The following is a 26,459-nucleotide window of genomic DNA, read 5'->3' as shown; positions in this document are numbered from 1 at the left end:
ATTACATTAAGTTACATTTTACAGTGAGAGATGATCTTGTAGTGTTTCTATGTTTCAGTCAAACAAAGTGATTCTGATTTACTTGCCTCTCCTGGATCTGAACTGTCATGCTGTTACCGAAGGGAAACGTATGCTTAAAATCAGCACTTACACTCTATTATTTCTGATAGTAGATTAACATTCTCCCTCATTATATCTCCTTGTTGTTGTCCTGCTAATTTGAACTGCTTTTATTTGAATGTGTCAGTCATGGCTGAAATAAACTACCTGTGTCTTTGTCAGTGTACCACCCACAGATCTTTCCTCTCTCATCAACCCAATTCTAAAAACTGTATCCTAAAGCTAATGTGGCCTCATTAGTAAATCTGGCCCATGATCTATGCAAGGTGTGCAGAGGCACTTAGCTTATACCTTCATCTGCTATTTTTCATATAAACAGTAAGGTCAGAAGGCTACTCTGAATTATCTGGCTCAACTCATAATAAAAGAAATGCCTCAATAAATTGTGTTTGAACTATATTGCTGGTTAAAAATGAAAGCAATGAGTGGCTGCATTTTACTGAATTTTATGCAAGACACGCAAGACACTCTTACACATACTAATAAATCCTTCTTAAATGGTTCAAGGCTTACCTGCCAGAGTTATTATAGCTTTGTATTTTCTACTTAGATTCTATTTTGTAATTCAGTTTAGTTTCAATTACTTTCCAGAATGGATTTTGTTATTTCTGTTTTTCTGAATTTCTCAGATTGTGGACTTCATAATTTTTGGTAAATAATAAAAATAAAACACTCAGAGATTCAAGAGTTGGAGTATTTAAGTACAGATAATAAAACATTTTTTTAAAGCATTTTAAAGTATTAATCACAAAGTTTTAACATAAGCTTTAAAGTATTATAGTATAATCCATAGCACAAAGGCATAGCTACCCTTACACGTGTTTGTGTTAACACATCTGAGCGATACAGCAGAATTAATCATTATGTAGCATGAAGAAAATAAAAGAGCTGAGGGTTGAAAAGGGCAAAGTGGCATTTTATCGGTTCTTGACAAACCTGTGCATTCCAAGTAAATGCATCAAAGAGGTCGGTGTAGCATAACATGCATTAATTAAATAGGGTTTGGCTAAAGCATAAACACAGAACTTGCTCCAGACAGGATAGTCTGTATTGTTATAGTCTACCCTTGGAAACACTACAGTGCAGCTGCAGAATACAACACAGTAAGTGTCCACAGGGCTGTCCTTATGACTGTGTTACCATCGAAATTTTAACATCTGAAATCTAATAATAGCAAAGGCAGCACAATGGCCTCATAGGAAACAAAGTGACAAGCAGGTTGGCAAGGTGGGTACAGGTGCAGTAACACTGCTCTTACACAGTTGCCACTGAGGGCAGACAGCACAAATGAGCATATGTGGTGCGTTTGCATTCCAAGACAAAACACACACAAGCTAACATGTGTATTAGGACACAAACTCGACTTTCCTATACATAAAAAACACGTGGATTATTTCCTATGTCTGGAAAAAGTGCATCTTTTAATTACATTACATTTCAGATATCTTCCCCCATTAGCCCATTGTTACTGTGTGAGTAAGCTTTGGCAAGGGGAAAAACAGACTGGCCCAGGAAAAGAAGCTTCTCCCCAAAGGCAGCAGGGGGGGCTAACTAGAGATGAACCTCCATTATTTCTTAGTTCATTTTAGGCAAATGATGACAAACACGTGTGTTGAAAGGCAGAACGAGAGAACAGGAGTTCTTGCCACAGAGCACCAAGAGAGCGCAGGTCACAAAAGATGAAAATGATGATACGGACAAAGAGGAGATGACAGTCTATGTAAGACAGATGAGCTGTTTTCTGCTGGGCTCGTAATATTAGCAAATCTGATATCTATAATCTGCTTTCTGCACATATAACATAGAAAATATCCTAACAAACTATTCCCTTCCAAAATAAATTTGGCATGGGGCTCTGAGCAAGAGGATTAAATGATTTCCACTCCTTTTGCTTGCAGTTGATGCCTCTCCCCTTACATATTTCACTTCATTTCACTGTCATATTGAGACAGGAATCCTGGGATGCCTGTCTTCCACAGAAAAAAAATAGGAGAGAAAAACCCCCAGTAAAATATGACAGTCTAACCAGAGTCATTGAACATCTGCCAGGAATGAGTAAATAGAGAGAAGGGCAACACAGCGAATATGGGATGATGCTTAGACAGATGTTTTCAGTAATGCTATTAGATAATCCTTTAACTCCCTGCAAAAAACAGCATCATTACCACTATTTCTGTGAGTGTATCTCATCTATTTGTCATGGCATTTATTCAAATGCCTGAGCCATGGGTCATTATGGAAAAGCCTACAGCTTTATCAAGATAGAGCCCCCAATCTATATAGCATAGCATTGCACAATTAAAGAGCTGCAATCCAATTTCATAAAAAGAAAAAATAATGGCAAAAGCTATTATAAGTGAGTGCTGTTGGGCTGGTATTGCTTAAGGAGTTTAAAAGAAATCTCAGGGCCAGGCCTATAACCAGGAATGCATCTAATCTCTAGGGATCTCAAAAGAAATAATACAGACAACTAAATTGAGTTTGATACAATGTTTATCAGATCTGCAGGGCATAAAGACAGGAATCAGTGTAAGTACTAAGGAGGACAGATAATAGGGGTATTAAATTCCACTGCACTATCACAGGAACACCAAAGCTTCCTTGAAGACACAGATTACTGCCTGGAACTATGCATCCATCTCTTCTTCTACCTAATGTAATTAATCCCACCAAAGGCATTCATGGGAAGCCCACATGTAAAAAAAAAAAAATGTGGGGACTAAATCAAAATATTTTTTTTAAATGAACCATTTCTGAAAAACCTGCAAAAACATGTTAGAATGTTACAATTCTAAGAAAAAAATGGAAGTAATCCTCAATTGACCAAAACTGGATTCTTAAATATATCTTTGTTTTTTTTACCCATTAATTGTTGATTACAGAGCGCTCTCACTGTGCTGTTCATAGTTGATTTTGGTTACAGTCCACTGAGTAAGTCCAGTAGGGTGAACACATCTATCCTGTGTATGACAACACAGGGATGTTCACTCAACACCTTCGCTAATCTAATTCAAAATTTAATAAATCACATCACGAGCAAATAAACTATAAACATCGTGAAACCAAGGCTGAACAACATGAGTAACATTCGAGGTAATTTCCACAAGGTTTTCTAGTGTAAGAACAAAACTTCAAGATGCCAACATTTAGAAGACAACACAAACTCACCAGCAAATGTGTCTGAAACTGTTGAATTTGTTCCAGTCAAAACTGGTTGTGATATAACAGCAAAAAGTGATCAAACAGTCAGAAAACATCTTCTCTGCCTGTGCAGACAAGTGTAAATTCTGTTTCATTCATTGCATGGTGAACAAGAAGCTCAGCTGGGTAAGAAATGGACAACAGAGCAAGAGTTAGCCCTCTCTTGTGGAGAAGTTTATGTTTAATTTTGTTAATATGTTGATATAATAATAGAAAACATAACAATAATAATAATGTATACTTTATAGATACCCGTGGGGAAATTACTTTCTCTGCATTTGACCCATTCACTCAGTGAAGCAGTGGGCCCGGGGCAGGTACCCGGGGAGCAGTGTTTAGGGACGGTACCTTGCTCAGGAGCACCTCAGGGTAGCCGTTGTGGATTCAAACCCCTGACCTTCCAATCATGGGGCGACCACTCTACCTACTGAGCTATCCTTGCCGCTAAAATATTTAATGAATACAAAATTTCCCTTAATAGAGCTGGCACAGCTGGCACACGGAGGGTTAACTAATGGCACGACCATAGCTGGACTGGCCATCGGGCATACCGGGCATTTGCCCGTGGGCTGATGGTGATTTTTCGTTCTTTTTTTGTTTGTTTGTTTGGTGTTTTTTGAGGGGGTAACAATATAAACAATGACAGGTGGTGGATTGGCCAGATGGTGGCCGATGTGTAAAAATAACTCAGTTGTTTGGTGGTGGCTATGGCGGAGCTTCCACAGAGGCCAGCAGGTGGATGAGGGAAGGGGAGGCAGGAGGAGAGACCCGAGCCGGCCGCCGTTCCGATTGTCAGGTGAACTGAACACTGAACTTCATAACAGGTAAGAAGTTATGAGCTGCAGTCTATCTGGGTCAGATATAAACCAAGTTTAGGTGTAGCTTATTTATCGCCCACTTTGTGCCAGAAAGAAGAAACCAGCAGAGGTCGCATTAAACAACAGCAGCACCTTTAAGCTTGATAAGCTGTTGTTAGAATTTATTTAATATTACTTTCTAGTATCAGCTGATGTTTGCTGGAGCCACAACTGTAAAAGCTGCTGGCCATGATGTCAGCTGGTTATCTGGTGAGAGGGAAAAATGAAGATGAAACCAGGAGATGTCCTTACTGAATCATCAGAGCTGAACAGGTGATGGAGAAACAGGTTTACCTTTTAGGTGACATGAATGAGTTGAAGGGAAGTTATGAACTGTTTCTGAGAGACAAATAACACCAGGATCCTTTTTTATGTAGCTGACAGCTGGTAACTGTGCAGGGGCGGGTCTAGCAAGATTTTGCCAGGGGGCCAAGTAGGGCATTAACAGGGAAAGGGGGGCACAAAGATATACTTTCTTATTCTCATTTAAAATGTCTCGCTTTTAATAAATAATTATCTGAATCTTACAACCAAAGTTTTCATCTGATGTGAAATGTATAGAAATCTTACATATACCAACAAGACAGAGTACATCACTGTCACAACAGCGTTTGTTTTCATTCAAAGGCTTTATGGCTTTTCCTATAATACCTGGTTGACCGGTCTCTAGTCAAAATGCCCGGACGATTTTTTTGTCCCAGTCCAGCCTTGTGCACGACACGCAGTGAATTAATCTGAGAGGGTGCATTAAAAAATAAATGGCCGGGCCAGCGGTGCACATCGCAAATTAGCTCGCATAGTTGTGCCGCTTCTTAATGACAGTACCTTAACTAACAACCCCAACTACCAGATTCAACTTGTAATTCCCTAAAAATAACTTAGCCTACTGGTGAGAGGGATGTTGCTAGCTGGCAGTTTTTTCAAGCGATGTTGAAATTTCCACATTACGACACTTCAAATGCTTCAGGAGCTGTCCGCTCAGTGCAGCATTAGCACCGCGGAAATACACGGATACATCCGTAGACTCAAGACAGAATTCACAATGTGTTTTCGGGACTTTCAGGTGTATGGACCAATATTTTCTTTCCTGATCAAACCAGAAAGCTTTAATAAGCAGCTGGATTTACCTCACATTAACTGGCTGGACACAGAGGACATCGAAATGCAGCTGATTGAACTGAAAAGCTCGACTCAAAGTTTGCAGAACTACGAACGCAGCTGGAATCCATAGCTGTGCGTGTTCATGGAGCTTGCCTTTTCACCTGCTGGACATCACTACCTCACAAGTTTAACTGCCTTCAGAACATTGCACAGGCCTTATTGACAGTATTTGGCTCTACATATCTGTGTGAGCAGATTTTCTTTCGCATGTCTGAATGCTGGAAACTCGGAGTGGGAGACCAAAGACCACATTAACATGTGTATCTCTGTATTAACAAACATGCCATATTGGCCCAGATTATTTTTCTTATCATTGTTGTGAGGAGACCATAAATAGCATTTGCATTTTCTGTTGTACAGTTCATTTGCGGTTATGGATAAAAAGTGTCTTTTTTTGTTTCAAAATAGCTGATAACTATTCGCTGATAGCTGCCAACATCTGCGAACAAATATAATTCTATAAAGTTGTTCTATATAGTGTGTAACTGTTCATATAGAGCGTTATTAAATTTATTGTTAATGCAATCATATGGCACACTGACTTCTGAGGAAATTTTAGATGGCACTCGTTATCAGAAAGGTTGCCGGTCCGTTTTAGAGGTTTTCCAGCCATGCTAAACTTGGGAAAGAGCCCAGGGTATAACCCAGAACCTACTGGACAGATTATGTTCACAGATATCTCAACTGACCTGAGAAGGCCTCAGGATTCCCCAGGAGGAACTGGAAAGCCAGACTGGGAAAGGGGATGTCTAAAATATCCAGGTTAGCCTAGTGCCATCACAACCTCACTTTAGATAAGTGGGCGATGGATGGAATGCATGTCAATTTTTTAATTTGAAAATAGGAAACAAAATTGAGCTACTACTTTTCTATAGCAATTTGAAATACTAAGTTGATCCCACAAAAGTTTAAAATATATCTTTATACATTTTTTTATTCCTCCCATTTTGCAGATTATGCAACCCCACTGTGTGCCCTTCAACTGCCACAGCAATGTCAGTGGCATTACTGTGAAAGGACATTTTAAAAGCATGTGTAATATTCTTCTGATACATTCTTTCTAGGGTGTGCATAATATTACACGGCTCTTTGTGAGTACAATTACATGGCACTGCCTGGGACTGCGCCATATGAAATGAGAATGATTATGGCCAGTCTGAGTGGTTATGTTGGGGAAAGAACAGCGGGACTGTAACCTTCAGCACTAGGCATTGCTTATCTCTTCTACACACTGGGGAAATGTGCTAATATAATTACTTTATAAATATAAAGTATCCATGCTAAGATAATCCCAGTGGTCTCATCACTGTCCTCACCCATTACTATCTTCACATTTCATTCAACAGTCAAAGGTTAGATTTTAAAAAATAAACACTCCAACATCCATCTGGCTTATCAAGTCTTGTCTAAGTCCAAAATGGCCACTTTTTTCTTGCTTTATCTGCAGATGGAATCAATGGTACTTTCATGACAGCTAAGGCAATTTCCAAGGTGCTATCTTCGAAGATCTCATATTACACAGTGTAAGTGTCAGCACCTATCAGGATTTCCACTCTAGGACATGATGCCCCCTACACCGCACCAAAACCAGATGAGATGTGATTATGGTTAGAAAAGACAGAACCAGTAGTTTTTTTAGGCTTTCGTGTGCGTGTGCGTGTGCGTGTGTGTGTGTGTGTGTGTGTCTTTGCCTCTAAGGATCATATGGACATCAGTGTGGGTCTTCTAGTTTACCTTACCCCATACACCAGGAGTTAAACTTGAGATAAGTAATGTTGCACCTTGCTTTCTTCAAATACAACATAAAATATTCAAACAAATGCCTGTTTTCACATACAAAAGTAAGAAGGGGTACAGGGCGGGAGGTTTAGATTTTTCCGCCAGGATTATAAATTCCAAGTCTTTCTTTGCAGAGATGTCACAAGTACAGAAAGGTAGTGGACACTGGGATATTGTTAAAGCATATGTTTCGGGTAGTAAAGGTATAGATAGCAAGAGAGCTAATTAGACAGCACATGTCTTTATGAGGGGAGCTGCCAGCTAATTTATGAGAATCTCCTGTTTGAATATCTTATAAAGCTGAATAACAGGCAGAAGCTTGAATCACACAGAAACACAACCAGGGTGTGTGTATGCACAAAACCAGATAAATATGCAGATAAAAAAATAAATAAAAAGTCCTGGCACATATACACATTCACTCACTCATCTATGCCCAGATCTGATGCTACAGCTCAGCTGTGCTGTGGGAGCTGTGAAGACTGTGACGATGTGAGGGCAAAAAGGCGTTGGAGGCTCCTACCAGGCTCCTTCCTAATGGTGGATTTGACATTTACCCTGGGAGGCTGTGGGCTGTGGCTGCTGCTCCCACAGAAATGATTCAACTTGTTGTGCAGCATGTAGAGCAATCTATTCTGATGGATGAAGATAGCTATGGTGAAGGAGCTAGAGATGTCTCAGGGCTCTGTGTGCCTACTGTACCTTGATTTACCAACAGACCACATCTGTCACAACTCTTACCTGAGCCATCTAACACCTATGTTGTCAGTTATCTACGTTAATACATGATGGAGAAAGACAGAAAACATTCGAATCACGAGATAAGTGCCTTCCATCTCATGGGTTTATGCAGCTTCTGCAGACAGCTCTACAATGAGCATCCCAGAACCAACTGTCACCACATCAGCTCTCCTAACTGGTCAGACCTGACTGAATCCTATTCTTGCTCAGACAGTACTGTTAGTGCACACTTTTTTCTGACATTTGTCTTTTGACTTCTTTACCTTTTCTGAAAAAAAAGTTTTAAACACACGCATCTGGAAAAATCTATCCATGTAAGATGTGAAAATATATTCCATCTATATACCGTTTATAAAAAATAAATAAATTAAGTCAATGTCTTTTTAGAAATTTGACATGTTCACACACATAAAGAAACTGAAGGATGTGTGTGTGTCACTGTGAGCTAAATACTTACATTGGCATGCTAGCATTCACACTGCATTAGTCATTTTCTGTGACATCACTTTCTTCTTCTTCTTCTTTTTTTTATGAGTTAGACACCATTTATTACGGTGCAGTGTTGTTACAAACTGCAAATCCCTGACTCATCACTGTATACTAAATGCCGTGGTTGGCCATTTTTGTCAATGCGTAGGCTCAGTCACCGTTCTATCTTTATTTCTTTTGCCACTTTAGGGAACGCTTCCTTCATACTCATGTTTCTATAAATATGGACCTCATTAAAAGGCACTATAAAAACCTGGAACATTTTTTCTGTCAATTTGCATAAAAACTTGAACCTGAAGTAATCATTTTAAGGCAACTGCCAGGTCCACTGGAAATGAACATTTTGGTTACTGCCAAGATTTTCTGTAAGATGACACTTATCTTTACTGATTCCTTGACCTAATTTTTGCCTGTCTTTTTTTTTCTTCTTAAGCATTATGCACTCAATTGTTTTTTAACAGATGTTGTGCTATATGTCATTCTTTACAGCATGGGGGGAAGGGGGAGATGATGTCATGTGATCAGTAGAGTGCAAATCCTGATATTGTCCACTACATTTAACTTCAAATTAGGGCTGGGCCATATCATATCGTTCACAGTAATACCGGTATAATGTTGGCCAACGATAAGAAAATGAAATATTGCGATAGAATATGGGTAAAACGCGCATGCACAGTGCCTTTGTTTTCATACACACATGGCGGAAAAAAGCATGGCGGCAACGGAGAATGAGAAGGGCGAAAGTGGATCGTTGAATGAAACCGATGAACCAGAATTGGTTTGTAAAAATGCTGCAACTTCAGTGGTGCGGAACTGGTTTAGCTTTCGTCCGTCAGATACACAACAAAGCACTATTTTTGGTAGAGCATGCTAGCGAGCCGTCGTTATTACCGTGTTTTTTGGAAAATACGGCACACTTAAAATTAATCCTTTGATTTTTCTGAAAATCGACAGTGTTCCTTATAATCCCGTGTGCCTTTATGTATGAATTCTGGTTATGTGGTACATGGCGCTCGAAAATCTGTCAAATGTTTTAGTACGACTTTGCTAAGCTACGAACCCGCACCGCTTGATGGATTGTCGGAGCATTACGGCTATCGTAGGCAGGAGCCTCGCGGAGTGATACGTACTGTGCTTCAACATAATATTACCATACTGTGTGTGTATAACCTCTTTTTAAGTTTTGTGGATATTATACATGGTTATGCTGAGGATATGTCGGCCAATTTCCACTGGAAATGCCTTTTGGTTAAACTGTCAGCGAGGAATTTGCATTTGCACTGTAAAATTTTTATATAACTTTAATGCACATAAAAAACAGCTGCTTGTTTAAGTGAAAATACATTGGGGTTTTTTTGTTTTTTTGAACTAATAAAGTTGTGGAGTTGTAAAGTGTTTTGTCTAGTGTCAATTATATCGTCAGTTATATCGTTGTCGCAAATTTTCAAATGTATATCATGATAAATATTTTTGGTCATATCGCCCTGCTCTACTTCAAATGTAAATAACGCAATTCTAGGCTTTCTTACATGAAGCACTGCAGAATCACACTGGTTAAAGACTAGTATGCATAATTTGGATTAGAACTTCCTATGCCAAAACCAGATTTTCAAATGCAGCACTAGAATAAATACAGTTCGACTCCTAAATATTTGGACAGAGACAACTTTTTTCTCATTTGGGTTCTATATTGAACCAAAATGTATTGTATTGTATTGAATTTTAAATGAAAGAACTCAGATACAGTTGAAGTGCACAATCCCTTCATTTCAGGGACTCAAAGTTGGACAAATGAAATAACTGAAACTAATACTATATTTCTAATACTTGGTTGAAAACCTTCTGCTGGCAATGACAGACTGAAGTCTTGAACTCATGGACATCACCAGATGATGGGTTTCCTCCTTTTTAATGCTCTGCCAGGCCTTTACTGCAGCAACTTTCAGTTGTTGTTGTTTGTTTGTAGGCCTTTCTGTCTGAAGTTTAGTCTTGCTCAATTGGGTTAGGATCAAGTGACTGGCTTGGCCATTCAAAAATATCCCACTTCTTTGCTTGAATAAAGTCCTGGGTTGCTTTGGCTGTATGTTCTGGATCATTGTCCATCTGTATTATGGAACGCCGCCCAAACAATTTGACTGCAATTAGCTGGATTTGAGCAGACAGTGTCTCTTAACACCAAAGTATTAATTTGGATTCTTCTGTCCTGTGTCACATCATCAATAAACACTAGTGTCCCAGTCCCGCTGGCAGCCATGCATGCCCAAGCCATCACACTGCCTCCACCGTGTTTTACATGTGGAATGCTTTGGATCATGAGCCGTTCCTCACCTTCTCCATACTTTTTTCTTGCCATCATTCTGGTAGAGGTTAATCTTGGTTATATCTGTCAAAAGGATGTTTTTCCAGAACTGTGCTGGCTTTTTTAAAAATGTTTTTTGGCAAAGTCTTAGTCTTTCTATTCTTGAGGCTTATGAGAGGCTTGCACCTTGCAGTGAACCCTTTTTATTTCCATGCGATCTTCTCTTTGTGGTAGACTTGGATTTCAATACACCTCCCTCCTGCAGAGTGTTTTTCACTTGGTTGGCTGTTGTCAATGGGTTTCTCTTCACCATGAAAACGATTCTGCAATCATCCACCACTGTTGTCTTCTTAGGCATCCAGGTCTTTTTGGATTGCTGAGTTCACCAGCACTCTCTTTCTTTCTCACGATGTACCAAACTGTAGATTTTGCCACTCCTACTATTGTAGAGTGGCAAAAGAGAGAGAGAGAGAGAGAGAGATGTGCATGAAGTGTGGTGGAAGCAAAACAGCAAAAGTCAGAGTGAATTCATGACGATGTTTTTGTGAAGCGTAGTTTGGATCTTCTTTTGCAGCTGGTTCGGTCAATAATGTTTGGAGAGAGATAAAACTAACAGCTTTAGAACCAGCGCAAAAAAGGCGTAAACACAAAGCTCGGACCCGCCGAAACATCAGAATCGGCGAGCTGTTGGGTTTCAGCCCCGACCGTGTCCATGCCGTCAGGTGAGAAAGGCGACATCTCACTGATTCTGATCCGTCGGCGGGTCGCGCTTTGTGTTTACATCTTTGTGCAGAATCTGTGTACCTGTTCTCATTTACTGTTTTAGCTGTTTGGTGGTTCTTGAAATTTTGTGAGGTTTAACCTGAGAATTTGGCGTTTCGGGCAAAATAAATTAATATTAAAAAATCGATTCAGGATTTTAATGAATCGATATCACGTTATCCAAGCCAGAATCGATTTTAATCGATTATCAAAACCCACCCCTAGTTTAATTCAATTAATATCAATGAATTGAATGAATATTAATAAAAATCAAATATGTTTGTTGGATACAAAAAAAATAATAGAATTGTTCATTATTTCATCAGATTGAAGCACACACTTAAATACTGCTTTATCGGAAGACCTTTTTACAAATTAGGCACAAACAAAATTATATAATGGATGTGTTTGAATTGTTCTATTTTATATTTTGCGATTAATAAATAGTATAAGAACCTTGTGTTCAGACACAAAAAACTGAATGTTTCATTTTTCACTTCAGCTGTTAACAACAGAAGCTGTGTGTAAATTCCATGTATAGGAGATACACATGCTTTTTCCTTGTCTCTTTATAGTCATACACTGTCAGAAAAGCAGCTGAAGTAAATAGTGTTTTAAGTTCATGAAAGTATGTTTAAAACCTAGAACGAGACAGCTGGCATACCGTCAAAGGCAAAAAAAATGCATTGAACTGTGACAGGACATACTTCACTGCTGCCTCTAAACAAGTCTCTCTTTTGCTTTGAAAGCTTTTCTTTGCTCACTTCGCATCTGTGAATTCACATAGCTATGTCAACATTTGCAGAGTGTTGTAGGAAACTACAACGGGCTACTATTAAAGAGCTCTGTTGGTATCTGTAGAAAATAAAGTCAACATATGATTGGGATTAGCGTGACCAAAAAATTTTGCATTCTGATAATAAAACCTAACTGATACACAATTTATACAGAGAGTTTTTTTTTTAATTAATGACAATATATAATGATTTAAAAATCTAATATATAAGCCCATATTTTCTTTTCTTTCAGACACACAAAACTTTAAAACAGACTTCCCTAATATTTGTCATGTGTAGTCATTTATGAGTCCTTACTGAGATAATATTCCAATGTAGTTTAAAATTTATGTGTTTTAAGGTCACAATGAGTTGTTAATTACTCGTTTATGCTCTGCTCCACTGGTTGTTGTGTTTGTGACGCTCCAAATACACGCTGCCAACAGGTATGCAGACTGCCCTATAGTGAACAAACTATGCAATATCAGTACTTGTAACGTAGCTGAAGGGTGTTTCTAAGATCTCTTCTTTATTTTTAATATTTTCATTTATTGGTCATCATACATGTCAATATCAATATATTAGCAAATAACTAATATAAATAATATCTGTATATGCACAAAGACCTTTTAATTTTCTAACACCACCTTTTAAGATGTTCTGAATAAATTACATTACAAAATGCACATAAGGGAACAACAGTTTTCAGCCCTGAATAGTACAAGCTGGTTTCCTCTTAGGTTGATTACAACTCCAAGATCCTACGCCAAAGACAATGTGCCAATATACAGTCCATCTCACCTTGTATAATGCCAATATACAGTCTATCTCAGCTTGTATAATGCCTTAGGTGAAACCTAGGGCAGTTAAAGTTCACAAATGACTTGGTACTCAAGGAAAGGTTAATTTCCTCGAGTGCATAATAACACTGAAGGTGACTTGCATGAGTCACATTAACCACTCAGAGTATCATTTTGGCAGCTGGACAGTAAGAGGATTATGTTTAAATAGATTTTAATACTAGAGCCAAACGGAAACTCTAAACGTTGGAGGAGGGACAAAAATACCATTCTGAACATTAAGACGGATATGCCCACCAATCCCCAGTGGAAATTACACCACTGTTCATGGTACATATGAGACTGGCTGATCTGTTAACTCTATCAGAGAGCAGTGCGTCGTTCATTCATTAACATTTCTAGGTACAGATCTCATCTAAGTTCTATTCATTCACTATTGTCTCTGATTTGTTGACTGTTGGGCTTTAATTCTTTTAAACCATTCACAAACATGTAATGTAGCAATATTTTTAAGGTGTTTTAGACACTGTAGTCTGTGGTGCTATGTCTATCTATCCATCCATCCATCCATCCATCCATCCATCCATCTATGAATTGTCATGCTACTCTTTTACAGTCACAGTGGGGCAAGCTAAAAGTATGCATTAATACAGTTTTGGTCGAAGTCTATTAACTGTGCCATGGGAATGGCCATAATTCAGAGCAGCTTGTCCTCATTAAGACTTAGCAGTCCATCCAGCTGAAGCTTCTTACTCTGAGGGCAGCTTAGGCCTTTCATCCCCATTTTCATATGGACCTCAGCCCCGTCTCACGAGTACAGGGGTGATAGTGATGGTGATGGCAAAGCTGCCCTGTGAGACCTCTGGTAGCCTTTAGCATAAGCTGTGTGACATGAGGTCAGCTGCAAGCTGTGCAAACTTCTAAAGGTTCTTGTCATTCATCTAATTTTGTCCTAGATTCATCTTAGGATGCTTATGGTGATTTGCAGAATTCCGATCAATAAAACATTTGTCCCGAATTTCAAATTGTAATTGCTATAGAGGGATTTCAGGTTATATTGCAATTTTAAGACCTTTATCGTGACTGTACGTAATTGCTGGGCACAAGGTTGTTGCAGCAGTAAAAAGAGTTAAACCGTGGCCACCTTACAAATGCTCCAATTACTATACAGAGTATCGACACACCAGGATCAAAGATTATACCCCAAGGAGCCCCCAGATGACGGTTCCTAGATTAATTGTTTGATCCAAAAAGCCTTGTGGCTATCACATAATTAAAACAAAGTATGTCTAAGAAGATTCTCAGTCAGCCAGATCAGGATATCGCTATATAGGGAAGTGGACTTCTTGTGTGCTATTAAATGACTTCTGGGAATCACCAATTTCCTATTTAGACATAGAAAAACTGACAGATTCATGGTGACTCTGTACTTATGAGTCAGCCACAGCTAAGCCCTGCCTCTCAGGGTGAGATGAGATATTAAAAAAGTCAGAGTTAAAAAAGAAAACAAAACAAAACAGTACCTATTCTTCACAACTTTTCATGAATTCTGGTCATTGTTCTCAACATAAACGAACATTTAACCCGAGTTTTGTAAATATGAAGATATCCATCATATTTACTCTACCTAACAGAAGAAGAAATGTGAAATGTAAATGTAAACTCGTTGCAATGTGACATTAACGGCATGTCCGGCATGTGCACCAGAGGAATTTGTAGACTTGTAGTACCTGACCACTACAAATAATGGCCAAAAAAAATAGAAGTCAAACTGCAATAACGTTGAAACTTAAGACAAAACCGCATTTTTGGGCTCCTTGTGACCAACATGGATGAGCATTGTTGAGAGCGGTTTTTTTTTAAGATTTTGCAGAGAAGACTATGTCAAAATAAGTCGATGCACTCAAATGATACTTGTCAATCTGTTGGAAAGATGGCAGATACTCAGTACTTTGAACAGGCTCTGATGTTCATCCAGTAATCAAAGAACCCATCTGTTAAATCTGGAAAGTATGGAGCTGAAATTCCTACTAAGACGGCAGAGACAGAAGAAAAAGTCTCTGGAGGCAGGGAAACTATAGCGCAGAACCTAATGAAGGAAAACCGTGAGAACCATGTTGTACTCTGCAGCCTGGAAGACAAATGTGGATGGTGAGGAGGGGGTGAAAAATACACAGACACGAGAGATAGAGAACGAGGCAGAAGACAGCGAGAAAAGCAATTAGTGTCTTCTAATTGCTCTTATTAGAAGAGATGTGGCCGATTTGGTAGATTTATGATGAACAGTCATAACTTGAACATATAACTGTGGACTATATAGCTGTGTGGTTTAAATTTCATGAAGCACACAGTAGCAGCTCTCAGTCTGATAGCAATACGACTGATGAGATCAGATCCTATCATCAAAACTTCACTATCATCTTTCTTGTGATAAAAAAGTAAGAAATGTCTGTAAAGAGAGTGACAGAAAGATAAAGCCGGAGTCTGGATAGAGGGAGAATGATACAGCAGGAGAAAAGATGATGGTGTCAGAAGAGAAAATGGAAACGACGTAAAGCAGAAACACATTTTAGCAAAGAGTTTTTTGCAATAATAATATAAAGTACGTCTAATTATGAAAACCATAATAATGGTGCACCCTGCCTGAAAAATTTATGCTACAACTATTCTTTATCTTGCCCATCACATAATGAAGCTGCCACTGGCTAAACACATATGAAAGGAATCCACTCCGGGTGTTTAATCATAACAGTCATTTTCTTAAAGAAGACACTTATACTAACAAATTCCAAAGCAGTGCTCTCACTCGAGTGTGCTTTATGATTTGTGTTTTCCTAAACATTGAATAACCAATTTTATTTAGCAGAGAGCAGGGTAAACCACAGGGTAGCTTCAAAGACAAACTATTAGGTCTAGTGGACATTATTGCTGAAGCACTGCTCACTGTGGGATGGAGGGGGGAAAAAAAGTTGTGGTGTCTGTGTGATTGAGTGCTGGTGTGTAATAGGGAATATGCAGGCTGAAACGCACTGTAATTAACAAGAATAATATGGCTTCCCTCCTTCGCTGTGGGCTATGAGCAAGGGAGGCTGTTATCTGCTCTGTCCTAAACCTGAGTAATGCTGCATTTTCCTTAGAATCTCTGATTGAGTCAAAGGTGGGGAATTATGATAAGGCTGTTGCTCTCCAATACAAGTGGTCATGATGCTGGTTTCTACACCAGCTGTAAGTGGAAGAGAATGTATGGATATTTTCTTATAAAGTGGTTACAGTGGACCTCGATGCTGTGCTAACTTTGCATTCTAAAACTTTGATGTAGAGGAATAAGGGGTCACACAAAACAGAGTGTGAACATCTACACACTGGTGCATAAGTACTTTGACAACGACACTTGTTGTTTTGCCTCTCTGTATCAAATTAAATTAATTAATTAATTAAATGTATTAAATAAGCTAACTGCAGCTTTCCAAACAAATCCATCTAAATTTGTTCTCAAATCTGACAGAAAGGTGAACACAGAAATTAGTTGCATGGGGCAAACAAGTGCAAATTATAACAGTGCAAAGTTAGAATGGCTTTTAAAACCACAACACAACACATTGGTGGGAAGTCTGAGATTGAAATTATCTTTCAAGCAATCAAAGTATGAAATTACTTTTTTTTTTTTTTTTTTTTTTTTTTTTTTTTTAAATGCGGCTTACCGTTCAATGATGTCACTGATGATGCAGGCAAACATTTGCAGGCCCTCTGGAAGCTGCAAAGCAACTGGAGAGAGAGCGGAGAAAGAAAACAAATAGAAAAGTTACATGCTTGCATTACAGGGATGACAACATGTTATTTGATACTTTCTCAACTGTACAGCTATACATAGCTGCTGCTTCTGGTTCAGAGTGCTCCACTGACAGCAAACAGTGACATTTCATAGGATTTGTCCGCTCTCCACAGTAGTGCTCTTGGTTTATTTTAGTGGGTGACAGGTTGTTGGAAATATAGTCCAAACCAATAACCACAGGTCTGTCTCTGCAGCTCAAGGCCTGCTACTAGATCTTTTCTTTTTTCCCCTCACAAGGTGGGTGGATATGACTGGCTGAAGAAAAGAAAAATCACTTTTCTACAGGTTGATGCTTGAACAGGTGTTGTGATAAATAACTCTTTTTAAGGCTTTTTTACTTACAAAGGCTCTCATTTTAACACAGCCTGAGGTTGTTTTTTTTACCCCAGCAAAACAATATCTTTATGTTCACCTGCATTCCTTACTTGGATTCACTGTCTATGCCACAATCCTGTGTATTTGCTGTCTGCAAATATGTGTATGAGTGTGAAGGCTGACATATATAAAGGGGAAACTTATGACACAAATGATCGGCAAATTCTTTTTGTGTTTTTAACCATTTCTTTTTCTTTTTTTTTTTTTTAAAGAGAGAGAGAAAGACTGGTGGAGTTTAATTTTTTTAATACTTTTAAGTCGAGTATTTGTTTGCACACATTAAATTTATTCCCAAATGCGAGCAAAACACTTGCACTCGCGAGCACTGAACATAAACTGAATCAGTTAATTTGCACCGATACTTCTACTGATATGCTACACCACCTGAGATGATAGGGCAACATTTACCAAAGTGCCTAGTGTCTCATTTCAATCTCTGAGCTTTTTGTTTCTCCCCTCTTCTTAAACTGCTCTCTGGCTGCAATCAGTGAAATGAAACTCCTTCATGCATATTCATTCAAAAAAAATAAGAGAAATCAGTGTTATATGAGAGATTCTTAGCCACTAGAAAGCAGACAATTTTATTAAATGCACTCTGTCATAGGCAAGGAAATTTGAAGTGTTTTTTTGTTCTCTCAATAATGATGACTGGACATCATACTAGACATAAGTCCAAAGGGGACTGAAATAAATTAGCTTAAATGAACATTTTGTGAGCTTTTAAACAAGAAATATACCAAACCCTAAGAAGCAAAAGCATAAAAATCAATAAAATGTCAAATGTATCTGTTTTTGTGACACTTTTTTAATGTTAAAAAACGATGACACCAATATACAAATTTTCATCATTTTTTTTCAACAACACAACATTTATATTCAAAATATATCCCAGCCACTTGCCAGCTATATTAGAAACAGTTGTGGACTGAGATTACTGGTTACAGGGCAAATATACTTGGATTTACATCCAAGTAACTACAAATTGAAACTGGGATTTCTTGACAAACAGGCTGTGGTGTTTTTGCAGTACGTTTCCTACATAATTCACTAAGAATCCAATGATGTTCCAGTTACATTAATCCTATCATTTCCTCACAAAGCAAAAAAGCTAACATGCTGACATCAGCAGAAGCAAACTCAAAGAGAAACAATTTTCAGTGATTTAAAAAAAAAAAAAAAAATGAGTTGAGAAGCCGACAGTTTGCCTGGATAAAGGATGCAAACATTTAATCAGTTATCAAGATGCTTGGAAACCAATTTTCTATTTGCTGACCAGCCATCAACACTTGAATATTACAGCAAAGGCTGACTGTGATGCTGAAAGACTTGACTTGCGTATAGATATTCTAAAAATCAGGAAAAATGTGTATCTGTGATGGTAACAAAGGATTTTTTTGTGTGTGTGTTTGTCTGTCTGAAAATTCTGAAACACAGGGGTTGGCTACAGTAGTTTGCTGTTTGGGATTATATTAGTCTACACTGTTTGTATACTAGCAATATCTCCTGTCAGTTGTTTTCTTTTTTATTTATACCTTTTGTGGAAGTTAATATTGCAGACATGCAGGCACATGTCTCTGCCACCAAATCTGACACACTGAGCGGGTACCTGGGAACAAAGGCATTATTTCAATCAACCGTGACATTTTCTTCCCGTCAAACTCTGTCACACCTTAGTTCAATAAATCCATCAATGTCTCAGTGGAGAATTACAACTCGAAGACCTTGAATTCAGTGTAGAAATGTTTTCAGATGACTAGCCCTGAAACCATTTCAAGACTTCGGCGCCAGTGACGGCATTAAACAATAGAAGCTGGGACAAATAAAAGACCGAGGAGGCTGAAAGTGAATAGTCATGAGATGGAGTGATAGAGCAGTTCTAAGGAGAAAGTCAGAGAGGTTCTTGCTGATGAAAGGTTAAGGGATCACCAAGTGTCATGCAGACTGTGAGAGGCAGGTCATTACCCAGGAAAGGCCAAGTTTATTAACAGAGAAAGGTTTCAGACCACACCTCTGCCACAGCTGACAGAAACGAAGAGCTTTCTCCATCTACTCCATCAAATGAAAGGTGAGTCAGATAGAAGAGGTGTGTTAGGCTGTGTGAATGCATGTTGTTGTGTTACATAAAGATCCTGCCACTTCCCTCTTGCTCTCGTTTGGACATTCTTGACCAAATAAGAGTAACAACCCAACCATATGGCCAATATAAGCGATCAAATAAGTATATTAAAAGGCTAAATAAAAATGCAGTTCATATATACATGCCCCTTTCTTAACTTTCTCAATAGGAAAGAAAGTAAACCTCTGGTTTATGCGTGAAATGTCAATCAACAATCATCTAATTTTGTATACCTATTGTTGCAACACTAATGGCTGCACAGGTAACTAAAAAGCTACACGTGGGATTATGTTAACAATCAAAAGTAGGAGGCAAACTGTAAAGTGCTGGAAAGACCGATTTATCAGTGGATGGCAGAGAGAATGAACAAAGCCAAAGATTACATGAAGTTTTCACAACAACAGACCTGACCAGAAGGATAAAAACACACCATAGACTGGGTTTATCCCATAAAAAAAAACCATTTTGTATACATGTGATTATATGAGATGTCCCTGTGTTTCTATCTGTACAGTATAATGTTAAATTCCAAGATGAGTAGTATTAAAAATAGGAAACATAATAAAGTTTTTTCATGAGTTTTTATAACACATCTGACTTGCCCACTTCATATTGAAATAGCACTTTTACTGGTACAGTTTTACATATCTTAGATTAAGCTGAGGTATGTAAAGCTTAGATTAAGCATAAAAAATATTGTTGACTAATAGTATATACATAGCAAGTGATTAATCTGGTGACTGATTTGTGTGATCTGCCCTCTATTGGCGCTGCCATTAACGCAGTGGTCAGCAGTACTAAGAGTGTCTTCCATTGATGATTGATGATGAGGGAATGACTAGCTATGTGGGTGTATGTGGGTATAAGGTTTGTCATAATTTGAGCAGCTATTCTTATATTTCACAATAAACAATTAATTTAAGTTTGTGCTACAACCCCAGCCCACAGAGAGCATCTTGGTTTTCACTTTGACTAGCTAAGCAGTGTTAATTTAGCAGATATTACCGGTTTACCATGACAACCCAAGCAGCTACATTGTAAGATGGAGTACTGTTAACCAGAACCTTGGGCACAATGGCATGGTCCTCTGCAAATGATATGGTTTCAGATTTATTAAAGCTATAATTTCTTGTACTATTGAGAGCTGTAAAGTCATTCATTTTATGTAAACTGTATTTAAAGTGCAACTCTTAAGACTGCTTATATTTTACTGCTGCTTTATTGTAGTGAGACACCACTGGAGTTGTAGTAGCAGAATGGTTTATTTTGCTGGGAATTCCCCAGATTCATTTATACCTACAGTGTAATAGGTGTGTGAATTGTCTAAGTGTGTGAAGAGTAAATGGAAGACAGAAAGAGACATTGAATTTGAACACAATGAGCACAATTCCTCTGTGTGAGAATTCTGTGTCATCCCTTCAATAAAGGCAAAAACTGTTCAGACAAAAGGAATGGACATCTTGTACTTTTTAAGTTGGCATTTATTTTGTATTTAGTATTAAAAAAACATTTTTAATTGGGGAAGGAATTAAAAAAAACTTTTAAACAAAAATTTAATTGCAAAATAATTCTCTAGAAATAGAAACTTGCCTACAGTCACAAAAAATAAGTATATCACCTTGATATTGTTGTCTACTTTAAAATATCTGGACCAAACGGTAACAAATATAAATATCTGATTTAGTCATTAATTCAACAATGATATCAACAGATCAAGTAAAAAAGAATATCTTTATCCTCCAAAGTCACTTCCAGCACAAATGGATTCATGCTGGTGTTTTATATAAATGTCCAGCAGCTTTTCTATTTCCCGGTATGCCTTGAATTCAATTTAACAGGCAAAATCTCTTTATGATTATGGGCTCATCCACTGTGACAACAACGGTTCCAAGCATACCTGCAGATCCACTGATTACATTTTGGATGTTTCTGAGACTTTTCCTCTCATCAAAACGCCCTGGACAAATTGTCAGTTATTTGAAATGTACACCACTTTTAGATGACTTCCTTACACTGAAATGATTTATTTCAAATACTTCTTTTTAAATCCCTTGTCAGATGTCAGACTCTTGGCTCGAGAGAAAATTTATACTCCTAAAAGATGAGAATTTTTGTGCAATTTTACAGCCAAAAATGACAATAAGTTGGCGTGACCTGTTTAATACTAGGGTATCAAACAGGTCACAAAGGGTTATTAACTTCCACAAAGGGTTAAACTCTTTAGACTTTCTAGTCTGAACTACTGTAATTCCTTGTTCTAATGATGACCAAAAGCTATTTGAGTGGCCTCTAATTAATCCAAAAATGCTGCAGCTGGAGTACTAAAAGAAACTACATAGAAAGATGAATCATATTTCTGCTATTTGTTTCCAGTTTCTTTGCTTCTTCTTTAAAAAACCAGGCCAGAAAGTCTTCATTGATCCATATTATTGCATTGGAGTTTTCAGTAGTACAATAAGAGGTGACTGCTTCAGCTATCAGGCCCCACTCCTGTTGAACCAGGTCCAGTTTAGGTTTGGAAAGCAAATACCAAATCATCAAGTTAAAAATCCTCTTTTTGATTAATCTTTTGCCTAGGCCTGGTTAAGATGGCCCTGAATTGTCCTGTACCTTTATGTTTATACCCTCAAGGCTGCAAAGAGACCTCCAAGCCTCAATTTTCCGCTGTTTCACTCTCAATACATTCTCACATCACTATTGCAGCTCAGTTAATGTAGTTTGTTTGCAAACTTTTGTTCAAAAGTGTTTGTTTTTTTTCATAAAGTATTAAGTGTTTTTATTTGCAAACAATAAAAAACTTAACCTTTTTATTGGGCCATAGCACAGACCACTGCTGTATAATGATGTGATTTAATTTTGCAATACACAAGCTTGGAAAATCAAGTTAAAACTGAAGATTATACTGTGTGTAAATTGGAAGATAAAGGGTTTGAGCTTTCACTTGAGAAAGCATTATGCCAAAAAAGAAGAAATTATTTTAGACTTGAGAAAATGACAAAGCAAGCAATGGACATACAAAGTTATCACAGCATATCCGAGTGTCAAGAACTGGAGTGAGAAGTATAATCTTCAAAGAGAGCCACTTAGTATAGAAGAAGCCTGGTAGGAAAACTAGTGAGAGATGTGTCTAAAGACCTCAAAAAACTCCTTAGTTCAATACTGCAGCTTCCTGTGCCTGAACAGCGGACATTAATATAAGTGACTGCGTTATGATGTTGCAACAGTGCACAAAGCGACCAATGCGGACTGTATACTGGTGCTTTAAGGAGTTTCTGATCATTGACACCTAATAATGTGTTTTATAGTTGCCCATCTTCATAGATAAAGAAATACAAATGCTCACTATTGACTTCAATCACTACTACCCAACAACTTTCATGGAGAATGTAGAAAAAGGTGGACAGAGATGTACAAAAAGAATTTTAAAGGCTTTTTGAATTTAGGCCTCATCTCGCTTTTGCAATTGTTGGTCCTTCAGCCAGCCACGGAAAAGACAACAGGTAAAACATACAAAGAGCTCAAGTTAAAACAATGCAAAATGTCTGCTGGAGTCTCTAAGCTTCTCACGCCGTTCTTGGATATCAGATTTTTTACATTTCTCTCTTTAGGTGGTGACCTATGCTCCTTTTGCTGCCCAGGCCCAGTTTTCAACCTGCTACGCTGCCCATCGCATAATTCCTGTTGGGTTAAGTGCTGTTGTCTTTCTGAAGGACTAGTTTACATAATTATAATCCTTGTATCTGTGTAGGTAAATACAAATAGACATAAACACAGTACCATGAATTCCACATAAGTCCGAATGTGAAGCTAACATTGTTTGTGATTATAATTCAAAAATAATTCATAACCTAATTTTAAAGTTTAGAAAATTAATGACTGCAATGAAACCAGGATTATTAGCTTTAAGATATTATCCGATTTTGCTTGATCGTGCCTCTAACTGCAACACGGAAGATTACTGTAGAAACTAAAAGATGGTGTTAAATGCTTCACTTAATTCTTGTAGCTCACGCAAACATTAAAAAAGAAAATGTCAAATGTACTCATTTAATTATCTCTGGCTTTTTTACATGTTTATTTACATGGAAACTAGTATTTTACCCCATCAAAAAAATCACATTTAACACAATGCAAAAATAATTACCAGGATCCACATACAGGAGTTAATTTATAGTGAGCAATAAATCATCTGCTTCAATTCATTTCCTAACCAAAGTTAGAAAATGAACTATTCTTGTCGATTTAATTGTATAAATATAATACTTGAAACTCAACACCAAAGACATAGTTGCCTCAAGTCACCAAGTTAATATTACCTGTTATTACTTTTTTGGGTCTTTATTTTAAGTGAACAGATGATGCAATCGCAACAGCAGAAGTTAAAGTTGCTGAAAAACTAAACTGTTCACTTGCCTTTATTTTCATTGAATGTATGATGTAATTATGATAGAGGACAGCCAACAGCCAAAGTTGCTGAAGAACAAAGATGTTCTGAAAATTGCATAACAGATTAGATTAAATTTAAAAAAAAAAGAGGCTGGGGAACCAAAATGAAATTTTATGGTATGATGCTCAGTTCTCAGTTTTAAAAGAACACTATGAGACCACTGCAGAGTTCAAAGGAGGACAAAGAAACAGATGGACACAAAGAGGAACAAAGAGAGATGGGGGGTGATGAGGTGAGTTATACCCTTTTCAGTTCAGAGACAGAAGCTCTGATAAAAAGAAGTCACACAACAGAAAAAGCAAAGAAAGCAGGCTGCAATAAAACAAACACTCCCCACAGGGACAAAAAAAAAATTCTATCCTCTTGGCATGCCATCTGCATACTACTACCCAAGGCATGAAGAAGTAGAAAAAATACACATTTTGACATGTATATTAGTGAAGGATCTTTTTTTAAGGCTGGAAGCAAATACTGACACATTATTCGTATACCGCTGCACTAGAAAAAACTGGCATCGGGAAAAGTCAGACTATACATGCAGCAATGCATGAGGGTAAAAACACAAGTCTGTATGTGAAAGCATGTAAGAGAAAAAAGTATTGACATTTTTGACTTGCAATGTTAATCTCTAAATGTAAATTTGAATAGAGTACAATGCACACAAAGCACAATTTGCATTTTCAGGAAAACAAAAATTAAAAACCTTACCATTAGATTTGTTGCTAACCTAATAAGCACTGATAGAGCTGAATGTATCTGCAACTGCTGTTTATGAAAAGTTCAGACACCTGGTGAAATGCAAATAAACTAGAATGTAATTTTTTGCAAGTTATTTAAACCATATTCTTAATAGAAACTTAAATCCCTATATTTGATCCCAGCAACACTTTTCACACAGCATACATCTTTTATTAGCATGGACTTACAACATTACACTTTTATAACAGAATCAAGGGTAAAGATGGTCAGTAAGAAGTAAAATCAGAGGTGTAATATAAATATTTACATGATATAAAGGTGATATCAATGATATAGCAATGCCATGTGTCATGTTCTATAGTACACGACAACGACACTAACCAAGACACATCTAAGAGCGAGAGCTGTGTTTCAGCCTCCAATAAAAACTTAGTAAAAAGGGAACTACTTCATCAGCCTCCAACAGAGCACAATGCTTTGCAAATTACTCCATATGACAGGAAGAGCAAATGTGGATGGAGATTACAGATTTGGTTACATGATGGAAAAGCAGGGCTTTAAGCAACTGGTTAAAAAGTTCAATCAAAGCTACAAAATCACAGGCAGAAAATATTTCTCAGTTTTATGATGTGACAATATTGTGCATTCTACTAACGAGTTACTTACTTTAGTTATTGTGGAAGTGTTAAGCAATTATACATTTACTTAAACATGACCTAAGCTACTTTTGTTCTCATATTTGACTATGCTGCATCACCACTACTGTCACTTAATGGGGCCATTATGCAGCTTTCGATTTTTGTAACCTTGCACTATGGCTGCCACAGCTAGGTGGAAGACACGAGTGTACGATCATGTTTTTACTACCATTTTAATGATATCAGAAACATACAGACAGCCAAAGGGAGATAATGGAACAGTTTGAAAACTTTGCAAAAAACACTCAAAGTCTTGGCTTCTACTTTTGACTACTTCTCCTCTTATATCAGCACTTATGTTGCAATATTATCCGAGTGGCGACACCTATCGTCCAGGAGAATACCGTAGCAGCTTCCTGCGCCTTATTAGCAGGTATAAATACAAGTGACTGTGAAACGAGGTTGGGGTGGTGAGCAAAGCAACCATTACAGCAGGTATACTGGCACCTTACTGCTGCTGTTGGCGTTACTGGTGCTGTTGCTGCCAGCACCTTGTGGTTATTGATTCACTCTTTGAATTAGGTCTGCTTGAATGACAGAAGCTCTTTGAAAATGAAGGACAGACAATGGCTTTCATATTGTTCGCACTACTAAGTGCTGCTGGCCGCCAGCTGCAGTGACCGATAAAAAAATAACACTGTTCAGTATTTTTTTCCTATATCATCAGAAATATCACTGCTGCAAATTTCCTTCAAATATCTGATGTCATTTTGAGGCTATTGCATCCACCCATAAAAGACTCAATGAGACAGTCCAACTTAGGATCATAGGCTGGATGCTGTTCCAACTTAATTTTTATAATTTATACCAATACAGCCTGAATCTGCTGCCCACACATGAGAAGCTAAATGCAGCAGCATGTATATTACATCTGAAGGCATGCGGACCTTGTGTTGATGTATTTTCTTCAGTTCCCTACACTGATGCTGATTTTAATGACAGTAACTGTGGGTGATGAAGGGAGCCTTTTTCGCTTGTCCCAAACTGGATAAACCTGTATAAATCTTACACGTTAACAACTGAACAATAAAGTCTTCAAACTAGGTCAAAGCACAGATGCACCCAGGGACAACATTTTGAATGAAAGCATGCATGCATGGTATTTCTGTATATAAATGTTCAATGCTCTGCTTCCCACACGTTCTAAAAGCTTGCAAAACAGCAGTAAAGCAAAAGAAAATTCTTCTTTGTGGAATTGTTTCATAAACCTTTAGGTAATATTAGTCGTATGTTAAGCTGACAATGAAATGAAACAGACATAAAACAAATATTTTTCAGTTAAAATAAAGAAGGGCGCAATGCACAGT

General features: G+C 37.7%; 1 protein-coding gene across 1 annotated transcript in view; it reads right to left on the bottom strand.

Moving 5' to 3' along the window:
• Positions 1-26,459, bottom strand: part of dph1 (diphthamide biosynthesis 1) — a 64,794-nt gene that overhangs the window by 34,087 nt on the left and 4,248 nt on the right. Inside the window, exon 3 of the mRNA XM_084950007.1 lies at positions 16,687-16,750. Coding sequence (XP_084806133.1) covers positions 16,687-16,750 — 64 coding nt within the window. The remainder of the gene's footprint in view (positions 1-16,686; positions 16,751-26,459) is intronic.

This window comes from Perissodus microlepis, chromosome 14, assembly GCF_051167445.1.
Source record: "Perissodus microlepis isolate ML-2025 ecotype Zambia chromosome 14, ASM5116744v1, whole genome shotgun sequence".
Lineage (NCBI taxonomy): Eukaryota > Metazoa > Chordata > Actinopteri > Cichliformes > Cichlidae > Perissodus > Perissodus microlepis.
This window is presented reverse-complemented; position numbering and strand designations above follow the sequence as displayed.